The following is a 17,410-nucleotide window of genomic DNA, read 5'->3' on the forward strand; positions in this document are numbered from 1 at the left end:
TGAGCCATCTCCCTGACGATACTCCCATAGTGCTGGGGCATGGTTCCAGGATTTAAATAAAAATAAGTTGATAAATGGTCTCCACCCAAAATGTCAGCTGTTTATTCTCTCCACAGATCTGCTGAATTCCTTCAGCATTTTGTATGTTCTACCCTGGATTTCCAACATCTGCAGAATCTCATGCGTTTTTGTAGTTGACAGAATAATATGTTTCCATGTCAGGATGGTATATTACTCAGAGGAGAACCTATCAATGATAGTGATGCGATTGCCTGCTGTCCTAGTCCTTCTAGGAGATCATGGGTTTGGGAGGTACTGTTGGAGTCAGCTGCCTATTTTCAACATGGGACACACTGCAGTTACTGTGCACTGGCAGTGAAGACAATGATGCAGAGCTACAATATAGAAAGATACTCGATACTACTATTGCACTGCTTGTGCTATTTACGTTCATACAGATGCCTGCACAGCTGCTGTAGGACCGACCGGTATGTGTGGAACATCCCTGGTGGAGTCCGTTTATTCCCGAGATAGGAAAGGCGTAGCAATTATCAGTTTATTATGGTCACATGTAATGAGGTGCAATGTGTATGCATGCCACCCAGATAGATTATGTTACACTGAGGTGTTAATAAAAACGGAATGCAGAATGTGGTGTTGCAGCTAGAGAGAGAGAGTGCAGTGAGGGTAACTGTAGGGAAACAAATGAAGTGCAGCCAGCAAACTGACATTTAATGGACTGAGTACTTCAACGTCCAATTTATCCAAACTTTTTGGCTAGTTACATGAAAATGTATTGGTAGTTTTGCAGTATGCAGAGTCATACAGATCGATAGACATCTTAATATAACCTAGATGATGCACAGATTAGAGAATGCAACGAGTGTGCTTCAGTGAGGACCTTGCTTAAAATTAGGATTTATCAAAGAATGATAATCAAACCTTTATCACTTGTTCTATGAAGATGTCCAATATAATGCATTGTTTTACCTTTTTAACCTGTGATCTATAATTTGATCTTTAATTGGCATTTTCTTATGCAGATTTGTTTTGAAACTGATTTGGACTTCGCTGTTCATTTCTACTCTGTGTAACATTTGATTAGAAATCCATTAATAAAGTGACTAATCTTTGTTCCATATAGATGTTTCCAGAAACGCAGCGGTTGGATCGCAGGTTCCTCGTTCATCTATTGCTGACTTTGGAATGATTGGAGAACATGGTGCCCAGGGCTCTGCAGTCACCAGTCAGCCATCTGTGTTCACATTTGAAACCGCAAACCAGCTTCAGTCCGTTCTTTCCTCCAGTGCACCACAGGACTACCTCCTTCTCCACCAATGTATAAGCAGGAAGACTGAAAGTACTAGGTATGAATCATTAGTTGAACACAGCAAAATGCAAAAGATAATACTTAGATCTTTAAAATAGCAATCCAATGCAAAAGCATTTATATCCGGCTCACAGTACTTGCTGGTGTCAGAATAGATAATAAACAGACTGGACGCATAATGCACTGCATTAAATTAGAATCAAAAGAATTTGGAACCGAGCTCAGAAACTTTAATTTACAGTGGGCATTAGGAATGATTCACTAGAAGATTTCCTTTCCTGTCTTTTGTTATTATTTCTTCAATTCATTGAGTGAAACAGAGTTTGACAAAATAATTTGATCAGGATGTAGGTAATGATGTCTGCAAAAGAAAACCTGATTTGCACGTGCTGCTTGAACATGCTTTTCTCCACTGTTTTCTGTTGGATTGACACCTTACGGAAAAACGTTTGTGTCAGGTCAAAAGTGATTTCTGTAGTTCATGGGCTCAGAACTCGGGAGCAAGAAAAAACACCGCAGTAGTAAATTTTACACAAACATTCTGAAAAACACCAGCATTAAGGTTTCATTGCCTATGGACAAATGTGTTCTGGGGATACTCATTTTCTTTCAGACATTTAGATAGTTTACTGGTGGCCTCTAATGGCAAGAAGCCAGTACTGCAAGCTTATTCCTCACAGTGGCATCCTTCTCCAAATTTCCATTTACAATGTAAGTCTCAGTAGCTCCAGAGCTTTCTGCAATGCAGAAGTGCTGAATTTACCATCCAAGCCCTACCACCAAGTTCACTGCTGGACCAGCATGGAGTGGAGCTGAAACAAAGCTTTGCTGAAATTCCTCAACATTTAAACTGGGGGACTTGCTGTTAGACACCGTGGCTGGTCTAACCTAGCCCCAAATCTGCAGGTCTTCATTTCGATTGGATTACGTGATAGAAGAGGGAAAAGGCAATATAAATAGTTCCTATTATTTTTAAAAATGGAATTTTTTTTTTAAATCTTCTAATTGCTTATTTCATTTTCACTTATGTTTAGAAGTTTCTGAATTTCAACAAAGAATGGAAGTATTGAAAAGCTCTTGAGGGCAAGGTTGAAAGTCATAGGTTTTCCATCTCTCAGGGGCAGCCTGTGTTTTCATCTGCCTACATGGCTCAGCTATGGCCTTTCAAGGTACAGGACTCCATGACTTGTTTCAGCCAGCCATCACGTGGGTTGCTGGATGGGAACAAAATGATAATCTGCAACTAGAGTAAGAGGATGTAGAAGAGATCTTAAATAAATACTTCTCATCTGTACTCACCAACCAAATGGAAAGGTTAATGTATAAGGAGTATTTGATGGCTCTGGCCTGTAGTCTCCAGAATTTAGAAGAATGAGGAGGAAGATCTCATTGAAACCTACCAAGTAGTGAAAAGTCTAAATAAGGTGGATGTAGAAAGGATAATTCCAATAGTGGGAGAGTCCAGGACCAAAGGGCACAGCTTCAGAATAGAAGGACATCTCTTTAGAACAGAAATGAGGAGGACTTTCTTCAGCCGGAAAGTGGTGAATCTGTGGAATTCCTTGCTACAGATGGCTATGGAGGCCAAATCATTGAGTATATTTAAAGCAGAGGTTGATAGGTTCTGATTAGTATGGGTATCAAAGGTTACAGAGCAAAAGCAGTTGATTGGGTTGAGAGGGAAAATATATCAGTCAGGATTAAATGGATATGCTCTTATGGACAAATGTACCAGATATATGATGAAATAATCTTCACTGACCTGAATGAGTGCAAGTCCAACAACACTAACAGATGAATGCCATCCGGAGGCCCACTTGATAAAACCTCTACCTAGATTTTAGGCACTTTACTTTCCTTAACACGTGGCTGTGGAGGAACTGACTATAAAATCATTGTTGTGGGAGAGAAAAGACAGCTAGCAGTTATGAAATTGTAGAACCACAAAAAGGAGGAAGTATTAAATGTCTAAGAGTACTTCAAGATGGATAGATCCCAGGGCCTGAGGAGATGTATCCCTGTGTAATGGGAGGAAGTGGGAAGTTGCTCTGAAAGAAATTTTCTAGCCAAAGAAAGAGAGAAGTGCCAGATAACTAGAGAACAGCAAATGTGGTAAGTGATTAGAGGGCAGTGAGTTCAACAGCGGTGGATGGAAAATTACTGGGAAAATTTCTGAGTCACATAATTAATCTGAAGTTAGAAAGGCGAGGATAGATATTATGGAAGAAATTATCCAATGTGATTTATTGAGTTGAAATTTTTGACAACAGTGAAAGTGTCCACACAAAAGGAATTTTATGCACTTGCAATCCTTTCAGATACTTTCCCAAATTAATTTGCATCCTATTGTTTCAAATTCCATGGCAGTTATTGTGTCATGTGTGATCTATGATTTTAAAGATTTGTATCAGGTTTTCATTTAGCATGCTTTTAATTTCATGAGAAGTTGCCCTTACTTAATTTTATCTCAATTTTAAAAACCACTCTTTACAGGATTATTCCCATTCAGTTTTCTATAACCTTTAGTGTAGCATCTAGAAATATATATTGGTAAGCTGTGATCGTAGTACTGGTATGGTAAGAAGAGAGCATACTTGGATGCAGTGTTCACTCTGGGTCCAATCAATGACTCTGCTCATCTTGTAAGTCCTTTTTATGATTGTAAGTCACTGCTGGATACTAAGAACATCAAGTACTGTAGGACTATCCTGTTGGCGAGTTTCCTGATGGTGTTGAAGCTGGAATGTTGTGTTGTTGCCCAGATTTGTTGTGCTGAGATGGGGCACAGTGTGAGTGATTATCTTGGATGCTTTTATTGTGGCTATGAGACCCTGTAGGACTTTGGTAATGTAGAATACTGCCAGTCCGACTCACTGCTTTGTTGGAGACCAACAGAGAGGGAGCCATGTTGCCACAGTTGTGATGAGGACTCGGCCTAGGCCGAGGCTGCGGGGTCGCCTGGAGGAAGGAGACACCAAAGCAGTGCTGCTCTCTGGTATTTGCTCGGTGCTGCCCTTCAGTGTTTGCTCAGTGGAAGAACAAGCTGGACCAGGACAATTTAACATCAATCTAGCCATGCCACACAGGGGCTTGAGCTATATATTTTTTCCTCTTTGTGGCTATATGTTTTTTTCTGAAATTATAACCATATGTGCTATACTTTATGTCCTGTCCTATTTTGCACCTTGGCCCTGGACAAACACTGTTTCATTTTTCAACTTGAATTAAATTCTAACATTACCTATATGGTTTTATTTTCTATTCCTCTATAAATTAATGTAGTAATTTTCTTTCACTATCAATATACATTTCTGCTTCTGATTTTTTTTTGTATCTGTGTATGTCTAAGGTATTGATATTTGCAGATAACTCCTCATGACTAAATGTCAAAAAACAAATCAGCGAAGAACACTGTAAAGTGAGGCATTCCAGCACATGAGACCATTAACGCAGGAGAAGAATTCGGCCATTCAGTCTGCTACACCATTCCATCATTCCTTCCCAACCCCATTCTCCTGCCTTCTCCCATAACCTTTGATGCCCTCATTAATCAAGAACCTATCAGCCTTCTCTTTAAATATACCCAGTAATTTGGCCTCCACAGCCATCAGTGACAATGAATTTCACAGACTCACCACACTGAAGTTAAAGAAATTCTTCCTCATCTCAGTCCTAAAGGAGCTTTCCATTCTGTGTCTGTGCTCTCTGGTCCTAGACTCCCCACTATAGAAAACATGCTCTCCACATTCACTGAATCTGGTAGGTTTCAATAAGATACCCTCTCATACTTCTAAACTCCTGCAAGTGCACACTCAGAGCCATCTAATGCTCCTCATACATTAATCCTTTCATTCCTGAGATAATTCTTGTAAGTTGGCACGTATCCAAGTGGATAAGGCATTCGTCTGGTTATCTGAAGGTCGCTAGTTCGAGCCTTGGCTGAGGCTTGCGTGTGTGTTCCTGAGCAAGGCACTTAACCACAGATTGCTCTGCGACGACACCGGTGCCAAGTTGTATGGGTCGTAATGCCCTTCCCTTGGATAACATTGGTGAGGGGAGACTTACAGCTTGGGCAACTGCCAGTCTTCCATTTAAAAAAAACCTTGCCCAGGCTTGCGCCCTGGAAACTTTCAAGGTGCAAATCCATGGTCTATCAAAACTAATGGAGGCCTACAACTCCTGTAAACATCTTTGGGACCCTCTCCAATGCCAGCACATCCTTTCTTAGGTAAGGGGCCCAAACTATTCACATTGTGCGTTTCATATTATTAGAACACATAACAGCCATTACATTTGAAACATAGCATTACAGTTAAATAGGCAAGTATAAATGCAATGTGCACACTCTTTAAAAGAGATGATGACAAATTAATCAAATTTGAGGCAGTAACAGAAGAAGAAAATGTTGCCTGGCCAACAGAAGATCTTTTTATTCATGGAATGTTCTGTGTACCTTAGCAGGCAGGCCAAGAGTAGGATCAAATGAATATTATTCCTTTCCAACCTCACCTCTCAACAAAATTATGGTCTTCCAGTTTAAAACAGAGCAGGAAAAAAGTCCCTTCATACTTTCCCTAAAGCCAGCAGATATCCTTAGAAATCTCTTTCTACCTAAGCAATTAATATAACAGCACATGGACTTGCACATTAGGAGCAAGAGTAGGCCACTGGTCTGACATTCAATAAGATCAGGGCTAATTTGATTGTAATCCCAAGTCCATATCCCCTGACCAAAGTAAATTTCCCCCATCCAAACCTTGCTTATCAAGATCTTTCTACCTCTGACTAAAAAGTGTTCAATATACCTCCCCTCTGAGAGAAACAAATTAATATTGTGTCTGTTTTATTAAAAAAGCTGGTGTTTTTAAAAAGATGACTCTAGTTCTAGACTGACTTACAAAACATTATCATCACACCCAACTTGTCAAGAGCCGTTAGAATCGGATTTCAGTTATGTCACCTCTCACTCTTAGAGCTTCCAATGAATACGAGCCTGGCCTCTTTGCAATGTGCCTATTTCTAGTTATATATCAATCTGAATTTGAATACGGCTTCGCACTCGGGTGATTTAGGTGTAACCTTCGGTAATATCCTTTTACTTTATATGTTAATACTGATTACTGTTAGATTTAAATCCCCAGCAGATGTACAGTTTAGCACTCTACTGGGAAAAAACATCCGGTAACTTCCTATCGGTTTACTGTCGGAACAGTTGCACTGGAGAAGGGCAGTGTAAAAGTATTTCTGGTATTCCCTCCTGCTGGTCGGTCCATTTCCACTCCCGTCCCTTATGGAACAGAAGTACTGAATGTATCAGAGGTCAGTTGTTGTCTTTATATCATTGGACTCACCAGTGAGAACAAACAATGGCCCCAATTTGTCCTTAACAGAGGAGCAAGATAAATTTCACTTCCAGAGCTGTGGATTAATACCTACTAAGGCAGGAAACTGAAGTTTGGTAACTTTCATTTTGAATTCATTGACCAGTTTCGTTAAAGAGCCTTTGTTCCTTTGTTTCCCTTAAAATATGTTTTAATTCATTGAATGAGCTGCAACTATTTCCAATAACTTCTAAGCATCAGTGTATCCCCATAGCTGAGGTATCTGAAACTAGTGGACATGGTAAAGCATGGGAGATTTTAAAGGTATCTAAGGAAGGTTTTTCTTTTCACCTGGAGGGTGTTTGGAATCAAGAATGCTCTATCAGAGTTGAGTAAGAGACCCATGGAGAGAGAATTTGAAATGCAAGGCACAGAAAGTGATGGAACAAGTGCTGGTCAATGGGACATTTGATGGAGGGAATAGACATAGTGGACCGAAGCTTCTGTTTCTGTGTTACGGGACTATGATTCTTGTACCTCTTTGGAAAAAAATTTGACCGCATAAGCTGTCAGAAGGGCAATGGGATTATCTTGAGTTATGGGACCTGAGGATGTAGGCCTTAAAATTCAGTTCTTAATTCATGGATCGTCAGCAAGGATGTTGGAACCTTTGCCACTGGAACTAGGACAGTGAGTGTGGTGGGTGCATTCTGGGCCACTGACTTTTAAAGTTTCTTGAAACCTTTCTTTTTACAATATTTTTATTCAGAAGAAAAAAAAAACAAGATTTACAGAGTGCAACACATAGATACATCTCAACATAACTTGTGTACGTTCATATATTGTGATAAAATTGATCAAAATCTTATAGCATAACACATAAAGGTATACCACTCTGTAATCAAAAATTTAAAGATAGGTCATACATCATAAAAGAAATTTTTTATATAAAAAAAGTCAACCCCCTACCAACTACCAAAGAAAAAAGCTGATGGATGATAATAAATAAATTAGAAAAGAAAACATACTCGCTTAAGAAGAGAAGATAAAAATATACATAAAAGTCTGTGCACTGTTAAACTTTATAAATTGAAAAAGTAATTTAGGAAAGGTCCTCAGATATCATAAAAAGATAGTTTCGAATTTAAGTCTGAGCAGCGGATGTTTTCTAAATTTAAATAAGACATAATATCACGTAGCCATTGAAGATGTATAGGAGGGGTAGACTCCTTCCATTTAAGCAAGATTGCTCTCCTTGCTAAAAGAGAGGTAAAAACTAACACCTGTAGGTTATAAGTATTTAAAGTTATATCTTCATCTGCAATAATACCAGACAAGGCAGTAAGGGGATTTGGGTCAAATTGGACCCTAAAAAGTTGTGAGAAGGTATGGAATACTTCCCGCCAAAACTTTTCAATTTTAGGGCAAAACCAAAACATATGAATTAAAGAGGCATCAGCAGAGTTGCATTTATTACAAATGGAGAAACATTTGTATAAAAACTGGACAGCTTCTGTTTAGAAATGTAAGCTCTATGAACCACTTTAAATTGTAGAAGAGAATGACGAGCACAGAAAGATGATTTATTAACCCGTTTAAGAATTTTATTCCATCTATCATTAGAAATCTGACAATTTAGGTCATCCTCCCAAGCTTTTTTTATTTTATCTAAAAAGTCTTGTCTAGATTCAATCAACAAGTTATAGATACCGGTAATAGAACCATTAACAAAAGGTTTTAAATTTAAAAGATCATCCAGTAAATTTTTATCAGGACCTATAGGAAAAGTAGTTAATTGGAAACGTAAGAAATCTCTCATTTGAAGGTATCTGTAAAAATATGTTTTTGGGAGTGCAAATTTAGTTAACAATTGGTCAAATGAAGCAAGAGATCCTGAGATAAACAGGTCCCAAAAACACTTAATACCTAGTTCATCCCAATCCTTAAAGACTTTGTCAGTCATGGAAGGGACAAAAAAAAATTAAGGAGAATGGGAGATGATAATGAAAAATTCGCTAAACTAAAAAAATTCCTAAATTGAGACCAGATCCTTAAAGTTTGCTTAACAATTATGTTATCTGTTATTTTATTTGCTGAAAAAGAAGAGTGATCCAAGAAGAGAGACAATAGAGAAATTTTTTACAGAATTAACTTCTAAGGAGACCCATGATGGGCAATCTTTACGATAAATATAATAAGACCAGAAAGTAATATTCCTTATATTGGCAGCCCAATAGCAAAACCTAAAATTGGGTAGGGCTAATCCACCCACCTCTTTATTTCTTTGTAGATAAACTTTACTTAAACGAGCTTGCTTATTATTCCAAATATAAGATGTTAAAATTGAATCTGAAGAATCAAAGTAGGTCTTAGGAATAAAAATAGGTTAGGCCTGAAAAAGATATAAAAATTTAGGGAGAACCTTCATTTTAATCGAATTAATTCGGCCAATTAGGGATAAAGAAAGAGGAGACCATTTAGAAAGCATCTTTTTCACATAAATCAATAAGGGGTTTAAGTTTTCTTTAAATAAATTCTTGAAGTTTTTAGTAATTGTTACACCTAGATATGTAAATTGACTTGTAACAACTTGGAACGGAAATTTGGCATTTGATGACATTAGGTCATTTAAAGAAAATAGCTCACTTTTATGTAAGTTCAGCTTATATCCTGAAAAAGAACTAAACTGGGAAATTAAAGAAAGAACCGAAGGTAAAGAAGTTTGTGTTAGAGATAAAAAGTAAAATATCATCAGCGTATAATGAAATTTTATGTCATACCTTCCCTTAGTATACCAGAAATGTCCTTAGATTCTCGAAATGCTACTGCTAAGGGTTCTATAGCTAAAGCAAAAAGTAAAGGACTAAGAGGGCAACCTTGTCTAGTTCCCTGCTGTAATTTAAAGGGCTTAGAAATTTGAGAGTTAGTAATAATCTGAGCGGTAGGAGACAAGTAAATTAATTTAACCCAACGAATAAAATTAGGCCCAAAATTAAACTTTTCTAAGGTCTTAAAAAGATAATTCCACTCAATCTTATCAAAGGCTTTTTCTGCGTTTAAGGATAATATACACTCTGATATTTTTTTGGATGGTGAATATATCACATTCAATAACCGACGTATACTAAAATGTGAGTAACGATTTTTAATAAATCCTGTCTGGTCATGTGATATAATGGATGGTAAAATATTTTCAAGTCTTCGAGCTAAGATTTTGGATAAGATTTTTGCATCAACATTTAATAAAGAGATCGGTCTGTATGAAGAACATTCAGCTGGATTTTTATTTTTTTTTAAGAATAAAAGAAATAAAAGCTTCATAAAAAGATTGAGGGAGCTTACCTGATTTAAAGGACTCTGATAAAACAGAGGATAAATAAGGTATAAGTAACGTAGTGAAAGTTTTATAAAACTCCCCAGGAAAGCCATCAGGTCCTGGGGTCTTACCAGAATGTAAAGCACGTATAGCCTCAGCCACTTCTTCATTGGAAATAGGCTGATCTAACTGTTAGGATATCAGCAGACAATGTAGGAATGTTGATATTACTGAAAAAAGCATTCATATAGGTATCATCTAAAGAAGAGTCAGACTGATACAACTTAAGGTAAAAGTCTTTAAATACGTTGTTAATTTCAGAATGGTCCGATATCTTAGTACCATTATCTTTAAAAATTTCTGTAATTTGACTATTAACTGTAAAAGATTTTAAGCGATTGGCTAATAAACTACCTGTTCTATCCCCGTGAATGTAAAATTGAGTTTTATCTCTCAACAGCTGTTGTTCAATTGGGTAAGTCAGTAGAAGATTATACTTGGATTGGATTTCAATACGCTTATTATATATAGTTAGATCTGGAGATAGGGCATACTTTCGATCAAGATCTTTTAATATCGCTGCTAGGTCAGACCTTTCTTTATCAGCTTTTTTCTTTATATAGGTAGAGTAAGAGATAAATTCTCCACAAATACATGCTTTAAAAGTACCCCAGACTATAGTACCAGCAGTATCTCCTTTAAAATTTTCTTTAAAGAAAAAAGTAATACGGTTTTCAAAAATCTTTAGAAAATTTTTATCAGTTTCTTGAAACCTGATAGCAGATATTATTGATCCTCTCCCATTTTTTTCTCATTTAGTAATTATCTTACAATGGCAATGCTGTATTTTATTTGATTTTTTTTAAAGTTTATTTTCCTTTTCCATTTCTATAGTTAGTGAACTTTCTTTATCATTCTGTTTTATTTTTATTGGAGATACAGCATGTTAACAAGCCAGTCCAGCAGCCTGCATTACCCAGTTACACCCATGTGACCTACTAACTCACATGTCCTTTGGAATATGAGAGGAAACCAGAGCATGTGGAGGAACCACATGTGGTCACGGGGGGGGGGGGGATTTGCATATTCATATCATATCGTATTTTACTGTTTAGTCATTGAATTAAATATTTGTGGTAAAATAAATAACAGAATACTGTGGTAGAAATCATTATTGCAATGATTAATTGGAGGAAATACTGAACTGATTGCTGTCTGACTCTCTGTTTTTCAGGAGTGCCAGTTTTTCTCAGTCTATGCACTTCCCTGGCTCCGCAATGAGGGATGGAGAGACCACTGCACAAAGATCACCACGGGGTTACTCGCACTGTGTCAACGGGATCAGTGGACAAATTCAGGGTTTTCATAGTTTACCAAAACCAGCAAAACAACATATGGAGCAAAGAGACACCACTGCCTACAACTTGCCTAGGAGTCTGGGGTCTGATGAAGTAGTCAGATTTGGCTCACCAGGGTTAGACAACGATGATGAAGCAGTGTACACATACAATACTCCCAATAACACACTTTGTAGACGGCTTAGTGAGATTTCCACGGACTCTAATGAAATTCCGTCCACACCTACGTCTGTCTACCATATTCCGAGGACATTCACCTTTGACAAAAACCACAACGCTCTATCCACAAACTCTGGTGAGTCAGCCTCTGCACCCCCTCCAAGGCCACCAAAACCTACACAGGTAGATTGGAAGTCTGAAAGAAATAGTCCTAAGCAGCATTCTCGAAATGGCAAGGGCAAGCAACCAACGTCAGCAGCAACGATCCCCCGAAGGAACACCATTCCAGCAGTGGATGGCAACAGACTTCACAGAGGTAAATGATTTGAATGCAGAAGTAATGTGTTTTGAAATAACTTGCTCTCCAAGTTACCCTCCCGACTTCCGGTGCCTCACCTCCCTACACTCAGATCTTGAACCAGAATTGCTTCTCTCCAAACGTTATTCCTGACCAGGGCTCATCATTGCTGGAATACTCCTGATCATTCCGGTTTCACTTGTCTCTAAGCTAAACAAAAAGAAGGAAACCTCACAGTCTAAAAATAACACTGCATGGTTAAAGAGGAACCTGGGAAGAGAGATGAGAGTCGACAAAGTGGGAACTAAATCAAAAGCTTCCAACACTTCCTGTCTGTAACTTGAAAGCAGATTACTAATGGGTCAATGGAACTGAAACCTACAATAATGTATTCCAAAGCTAAAGAAAACACATTCACAGAATTGTAGGGTGATGTTAATATAGTATTGATGCCAAACAACACTATATAACAGAATACATATAATGGCATTTTAGCAGCACTGAGGATATAAATTTATTGCATAGAGCCATACAGAAGAAGAAAATCCAGGTTTAAAATCTAATCACTGAGTTTGAAATATTACTAAGCAAGAAGAATGAGGGGAGATCTCATTAAAACCTATCGAATATTGAAAGGCCTAGACTGAGTAGAGGTGGAGAAGATGTTTCCAATAGTGGGGTAGTCTAGGACCAGAGGACACATCCTCAAGGATAGAAGGATGTTCCTTTGGAGATGAGGAGGAATTTCTTTAGCCAGAGGGCGGTGAATCTGTAGAATTCATTGCCGCAGATGGCTGTGGAGGCCAAGTTATTTGATATACAGAATTTAAAGTGGACATTGATTCGTTCCTGATTCGTAAGGACATCAGCGGTCATAAGGAGAAGGTTGAGAGGGTAATAGTTCAGCAATGATCAAATGCCGAAGCAGACTCGATGGGCTGAATGGCTTACTTCTGCTCCTATGTCTTATGATCATGAAATTTGTCGTTTGGTGTCAATCAGCAGTACAGTTAATAAACAGTGGAAAGAGGAATGACAAGAGTGTTCATGCATTCATGGACCATTCATAACTTCGATGACAGAGGGGAAGAAGCTGTTCTTGAAGCATTGCACGTAGGTGTTCAGGCTCCTGCACCCCCTCACCAATGGTAGCGATGAGAAGAGGGCATGTCCCGGATGGTGAGGGTTCTTAATGATGGATGCCGCTTTCTTGAGGCATGCGTTTTGAAGATATGCTCAACGGTGGGGAGGGTTGCGTCTGTGATGGAACTGCAGTGAGGTGACGGTAGCACGAGTGGCAGAATGTAAATAGGTCAAAGTATTACCTTCCCTGTGCCAGATGTGTAGCTGGGAAACAACGACTCACAAAAGCAATGTAGACAACATTTACATTTACTGATGCCGATGTTGGATACTGATGTGTTCGGTCTGTGGTTCTTTGGAACTCAAGAATGAGGCATAAAACTTGTTGCTTACAGCCATTTTTATTAATTGCTGAAAGAATAAAGGAATTAGGAAAGTGGAGTAGCAAAAGCAAAGACTGGTAGCGAGGAGAAGATGAAGGTGGAAAGAGGCCAATCCAATGTGGTCTGGCCATCTTATACCAATTTGCTAGCAGCAATAAATTCCATTCAAATTCTGTTGCTTGAATCAACCAATAAAATAGCCCCATTCAAGTAATATGATGCCCACGGTAGAACCAAGAAGCTTCCAGACAGATGCAGAAGAACTGTAACCACTAGAAAATGTATTGAATAATGGAACATACACAAGTAACTATATAAAATACAAGCAAGCTAAAGAAAGTCAAAGTACAAGGAAAGTAACAATTTTACAGCCTAATCCAACATTCCCCCCCCCCCCCACTGATTCTAAATCATACATTTAGAATCATTACATCTGAAAATTCAGAGGCAGAAAACTTGTCCATGATTCAGGACATTTACAAGGACAAGTGTGTAAAAAGGGCCTGTAGGATCATTGGGGACCCAAGTCATCCCAACCACAATCTATTCCAGCTGCTACCATCTGGGAAACGGTACCGCAGCATAAAAGCCAGGACCAGTAGGCTACAGGACAGCTTCTTCCACCAGGCCATCAGACTGATGAACTCACTCAGATTTGAGTGTACTCTATATTACATTTATTATAAATTATTATAAATTACTATGATTACACATGGCACATTTAGATGGAGATGTAACAAAGATTTTTACTCCTCATATATGTGAAGGGTGTAAGAAATAAAGTCAATTCAATTCAAACATTAGATGTAGATTTAGAGATATCCCAGAATAAGACATGAGTTGGGTCAAATATGATATAATTACTTAAATCATGCTGATTGTGTTTACATGAATGATCTCATTCAAGATGGCACGTGGGGATCAAGATTACAGTATATTTATGTCTCCTTTGAGAATAATGGGCACAATGTCAATATCACCATTGCTGGACTGTGATAATGAACTTTGCTCAACAATGACAGTGGATGTTTGTTCTAGATCTATTTGATTGCCTAGCATTGAAGTGTGAGGTATATATTGACATACTCAACAGCTGGAGGCATTAACAGCATTGGCAAATTCATCTGATACTCACTAGTATACATTGAGTCATCTCTGTTGACGCATTGTGAGGAGGGAAAATTGGCAAAAATATAAGAACAAGTAATAATATTAGAACAAACTTCATGGTGTCCAATAGTTATTGACTTTGTTCAAAGTCTTCTGACTGGTTAGTGATTTGCTCACTGTAGCCCAGCAGTGTAGGCACTGAGTCAGAGGTTACTAGCACATTAACCTCAGTAAAACAAACAAAATGCTGGAGGAACTCAGCAGGTCAGGCAGCCTCTATGGAAAAGAGTAAACAGTCAATGTTTTGAGCCAAGACCCTTCATCAGGACCCTGCATGCTTCCTGGCATGCTGAGTTCCTCCAGCATCTTGTGTGTGTTGCTTGGATTTCCAGCATTTGCATATTTTCTCAACATTAACCTCTGTGAGTGTTATCCTTGCTCGCAGTGGCTAGCACGTATCCACTTACACATATCTATTACTGCTGAGTTAGTAACTGACAACACTTGATAAGGACCTTCCCTTCAAACTCCCAGTGGTTCCTTATACATTTTTTAAACCAGGAACCACTCACCAGGAGTCCAACTGGCAGAAAACTGTTGAGAAGCAGACCGTACATCTTGGATTAACTTCACACAGTAATTAACTAAACTGTCTGCCGTAATGTGTGTGTGTGTCAGCCTTTCTGAGATCAAACATTCCTGGCAATGATATAAGATATCCTGTTACTAACTCGAATGGATTTAATTTAGTTTACTTGCGCGGGGTTCCTATAAGACTGTAGGAAGAGCTGTAGGCCATGGTACACCTTCTTCAGGACACTTAATCAGATGTTGTTTGATGATTTCATTCATTCGACTCATCCCGATGACTCTGGGTGATGTGGCAATGGAAAGACCATTCAATGTTCATCAGTCGACATAACTCCTGACAAACACTCCCAGTGAAATGTGGTCCTTGATCAGAGTTTTTGACGAGTGTGTGGCAGTGGCTTTCCTTGTTGGAATTGCTTCTGAAAACTTTTTCATGATTACCGGTATGTCTGAGTATCCTTGACAGTTTAGTAAAGGAACGTGACACGTCCTTTGGCATTGAGATATCCACCACTGTTCGAATTTTCTCTGCACACTTATGTAATCCTTGTATGCCAATAACATAACCACAGTAAGTTATACTTGGTTTAAAGAATTTGCACTTGTCACATCATGCTCTTTAAAGAATTCACACTTATTGCATTGTGCTCTGACCCCATAATCTTGTAATCTTTTTAACACTTGTTTGAGATTTTGGAGGTGATCCTTGTCATCTTTACTGATAACAATGATGTCATCCAGGTAACACTAAGTGCCCGGGCAGCCTTGCAGCACCTGGTCCATAGCTTTCTGCCAGAGTGCAGGTGTGGATATTACTCCAGAAATAAGCCTCTTACAATGAAAAGCACTTTGAAATCTTCTTCCATCTCCATCTTTGCTGAAGTGATTCCCTCCAATAAAGGTTGCAAAGATATCCTCTATCCTGGACAGGGACTACTGATCTACTTTTAGTATTGGGTTGATAGTGACCTGAAAATCACCACAAATCCTAACAAACCCATCTTTCTCAGCGACTGGGACTACTGGCATTGCTCATGGGCTTCTACTCAACTTTAGAAAGACTTCCTTCAGCTTCCATGCAGTCTTGCTCACTGGCTACTTTATCATGGATGATATAAGGAACAGTATAGGCTTTGTAAAACTTAGGTGTGGCATTTTCATTTATCACTATTTTACCCATGATATTCTTGAGATTTCCAATGCCATCTTTGAACACTGCTGTGGCATCATCCTGTATATTTCTTAATTCACTTTCAGTTGACTCTATTGTTGGGGATGTGGTATACAAATGATGGATGGATCTCCAATCCAGTTGTAGTCGTCTCAGCCAATCACAGCCCCACAATTCTGACCCTCCCGTTTCTACCACATACAGTACTATGCATAAGTCTTAGACACATGTAAACATAGCTAGAGTGCCCAAGAATTTTGCACAGTACTGTGTTTATCAATGTGGAGCAGAGAGCGGGTTTGTAGACCCGGTGGGAGCAAAGGATGTTGGGAATGGCGAGTGTGGAGTGCCGCAGGAGAGATGTAGGACGGATGGCAGAAAGGGAGTGCCAAGGACAGGAGGCGGCATGCTTGCAGGCACACCCAGCCCTGAGATAACAGGCAAGAGTCATCTGGTTCCAAATGGTTGGTTTATTGATAAATTACTGAATGTATCCCTGGTGCTTCCCACTCTCTCCCCTCTTCCTTTCCCTTTTTCCAATTATGATTCTGCTCTACCTGCCCTGTTCCCACTCTCAGTCCGTAATAGAGACCCATATCAGAATCAGGTTTATCATCACTCACATACGTCATGAAATTTGTTTTTTTTGGTGTAGTAGCAGTACAGTGAAATACATAAGATTATTAGAGTATTGTGCAAAGGTCTTAGACACCCTAGTTATATATATATATATGTGCCTAAGGCTTTTGTACAGTACTCTACAAGCCCAACATGGCTTGTGAGTTGTTGTATTTTGCTATTATAAATATCATTCCCACAAGAGTTACATTCTTAGTTAGATATCTGTAGGCTTCAGTTCAGTATCTTTGAAATGTTGTTCAAACTCATTTTGTGGAATGACTGAAACAGCTAGGCCAGTGTCCAATTCCATTTAATTAATTTGCCATTCACATCTGGTGTTAGCCATATTGCTTGTCTGTTGTTAGTTTCACATGGTCAAGCTCAAGTCTACCCAGTCCTGTGTCACTCTAATCATTGTCAGACTTTTCATTAACAGCATGCAGATTAATGCTCTTTTTGAAAAAGTAACTTGACTTTTTTAATCTTTTTCTCTTCTCTGTGCAGTCCATTTATTTTTTGCCCAACATCCTTTTTGTATGTGTCCAACTTTTTTGCACTTTGCTGCAAGTTTCACCTTTAAACCTGCCTTGGTTTGGTGCATGCAAGCCCGTCACATGACTAACACAATTTGTTCAGCCAGGCAGGTTTCTGTTCTGACACTGCAATTTT

The 17,410-nt window shown here is 38.7% G+C and overlaps 1 protein-coding gene across 4 annotated transcripts in view; it reads left to right on the top strand.

Annotated features, from left to right (window-relative positions):
* The window catches only part of gab2 (GRB2-associated binding protein 2), a 293,558-nt gene that overhangs the window by 257,897 nt on the left and 18,251 nt on the right, over positions 1-17,410 (top strand). For all 4 annotated transcript variants that reach the window (XM_073043461.1, XM_073043462.1, XM_073043463.1 and 1 more), the window contains exons 3-4: positions 1,145-1,367; positions 11,202-11,800. In XM_073043461.1, coding sequence (XP_072899562.1) covers positions 1,145-1,367; positions 11,202-11,800 — 822 coding nt within the window. The remainder of the gene's footprint in view (positions 1-1,144; positions 1,368-11,201; positions 11,801-17,410) is intronic.

This window comes from Hemitrygon akajei, chromosome 4 (assembly GCF_048418815.1).
Source record: "Hemitrygon akajei chromosome 4, sHemAka1.3, whole genome shotgun sequence".
In the NCBI taxonomy this organism is placed as follows: domain Eukaryota; kingdom Metazoa; phylum Chordata; class Chondrichthyes; order Myliobatiformes; family Dasyatidae; genus Hemitrygon; species Hemitrygon akajei.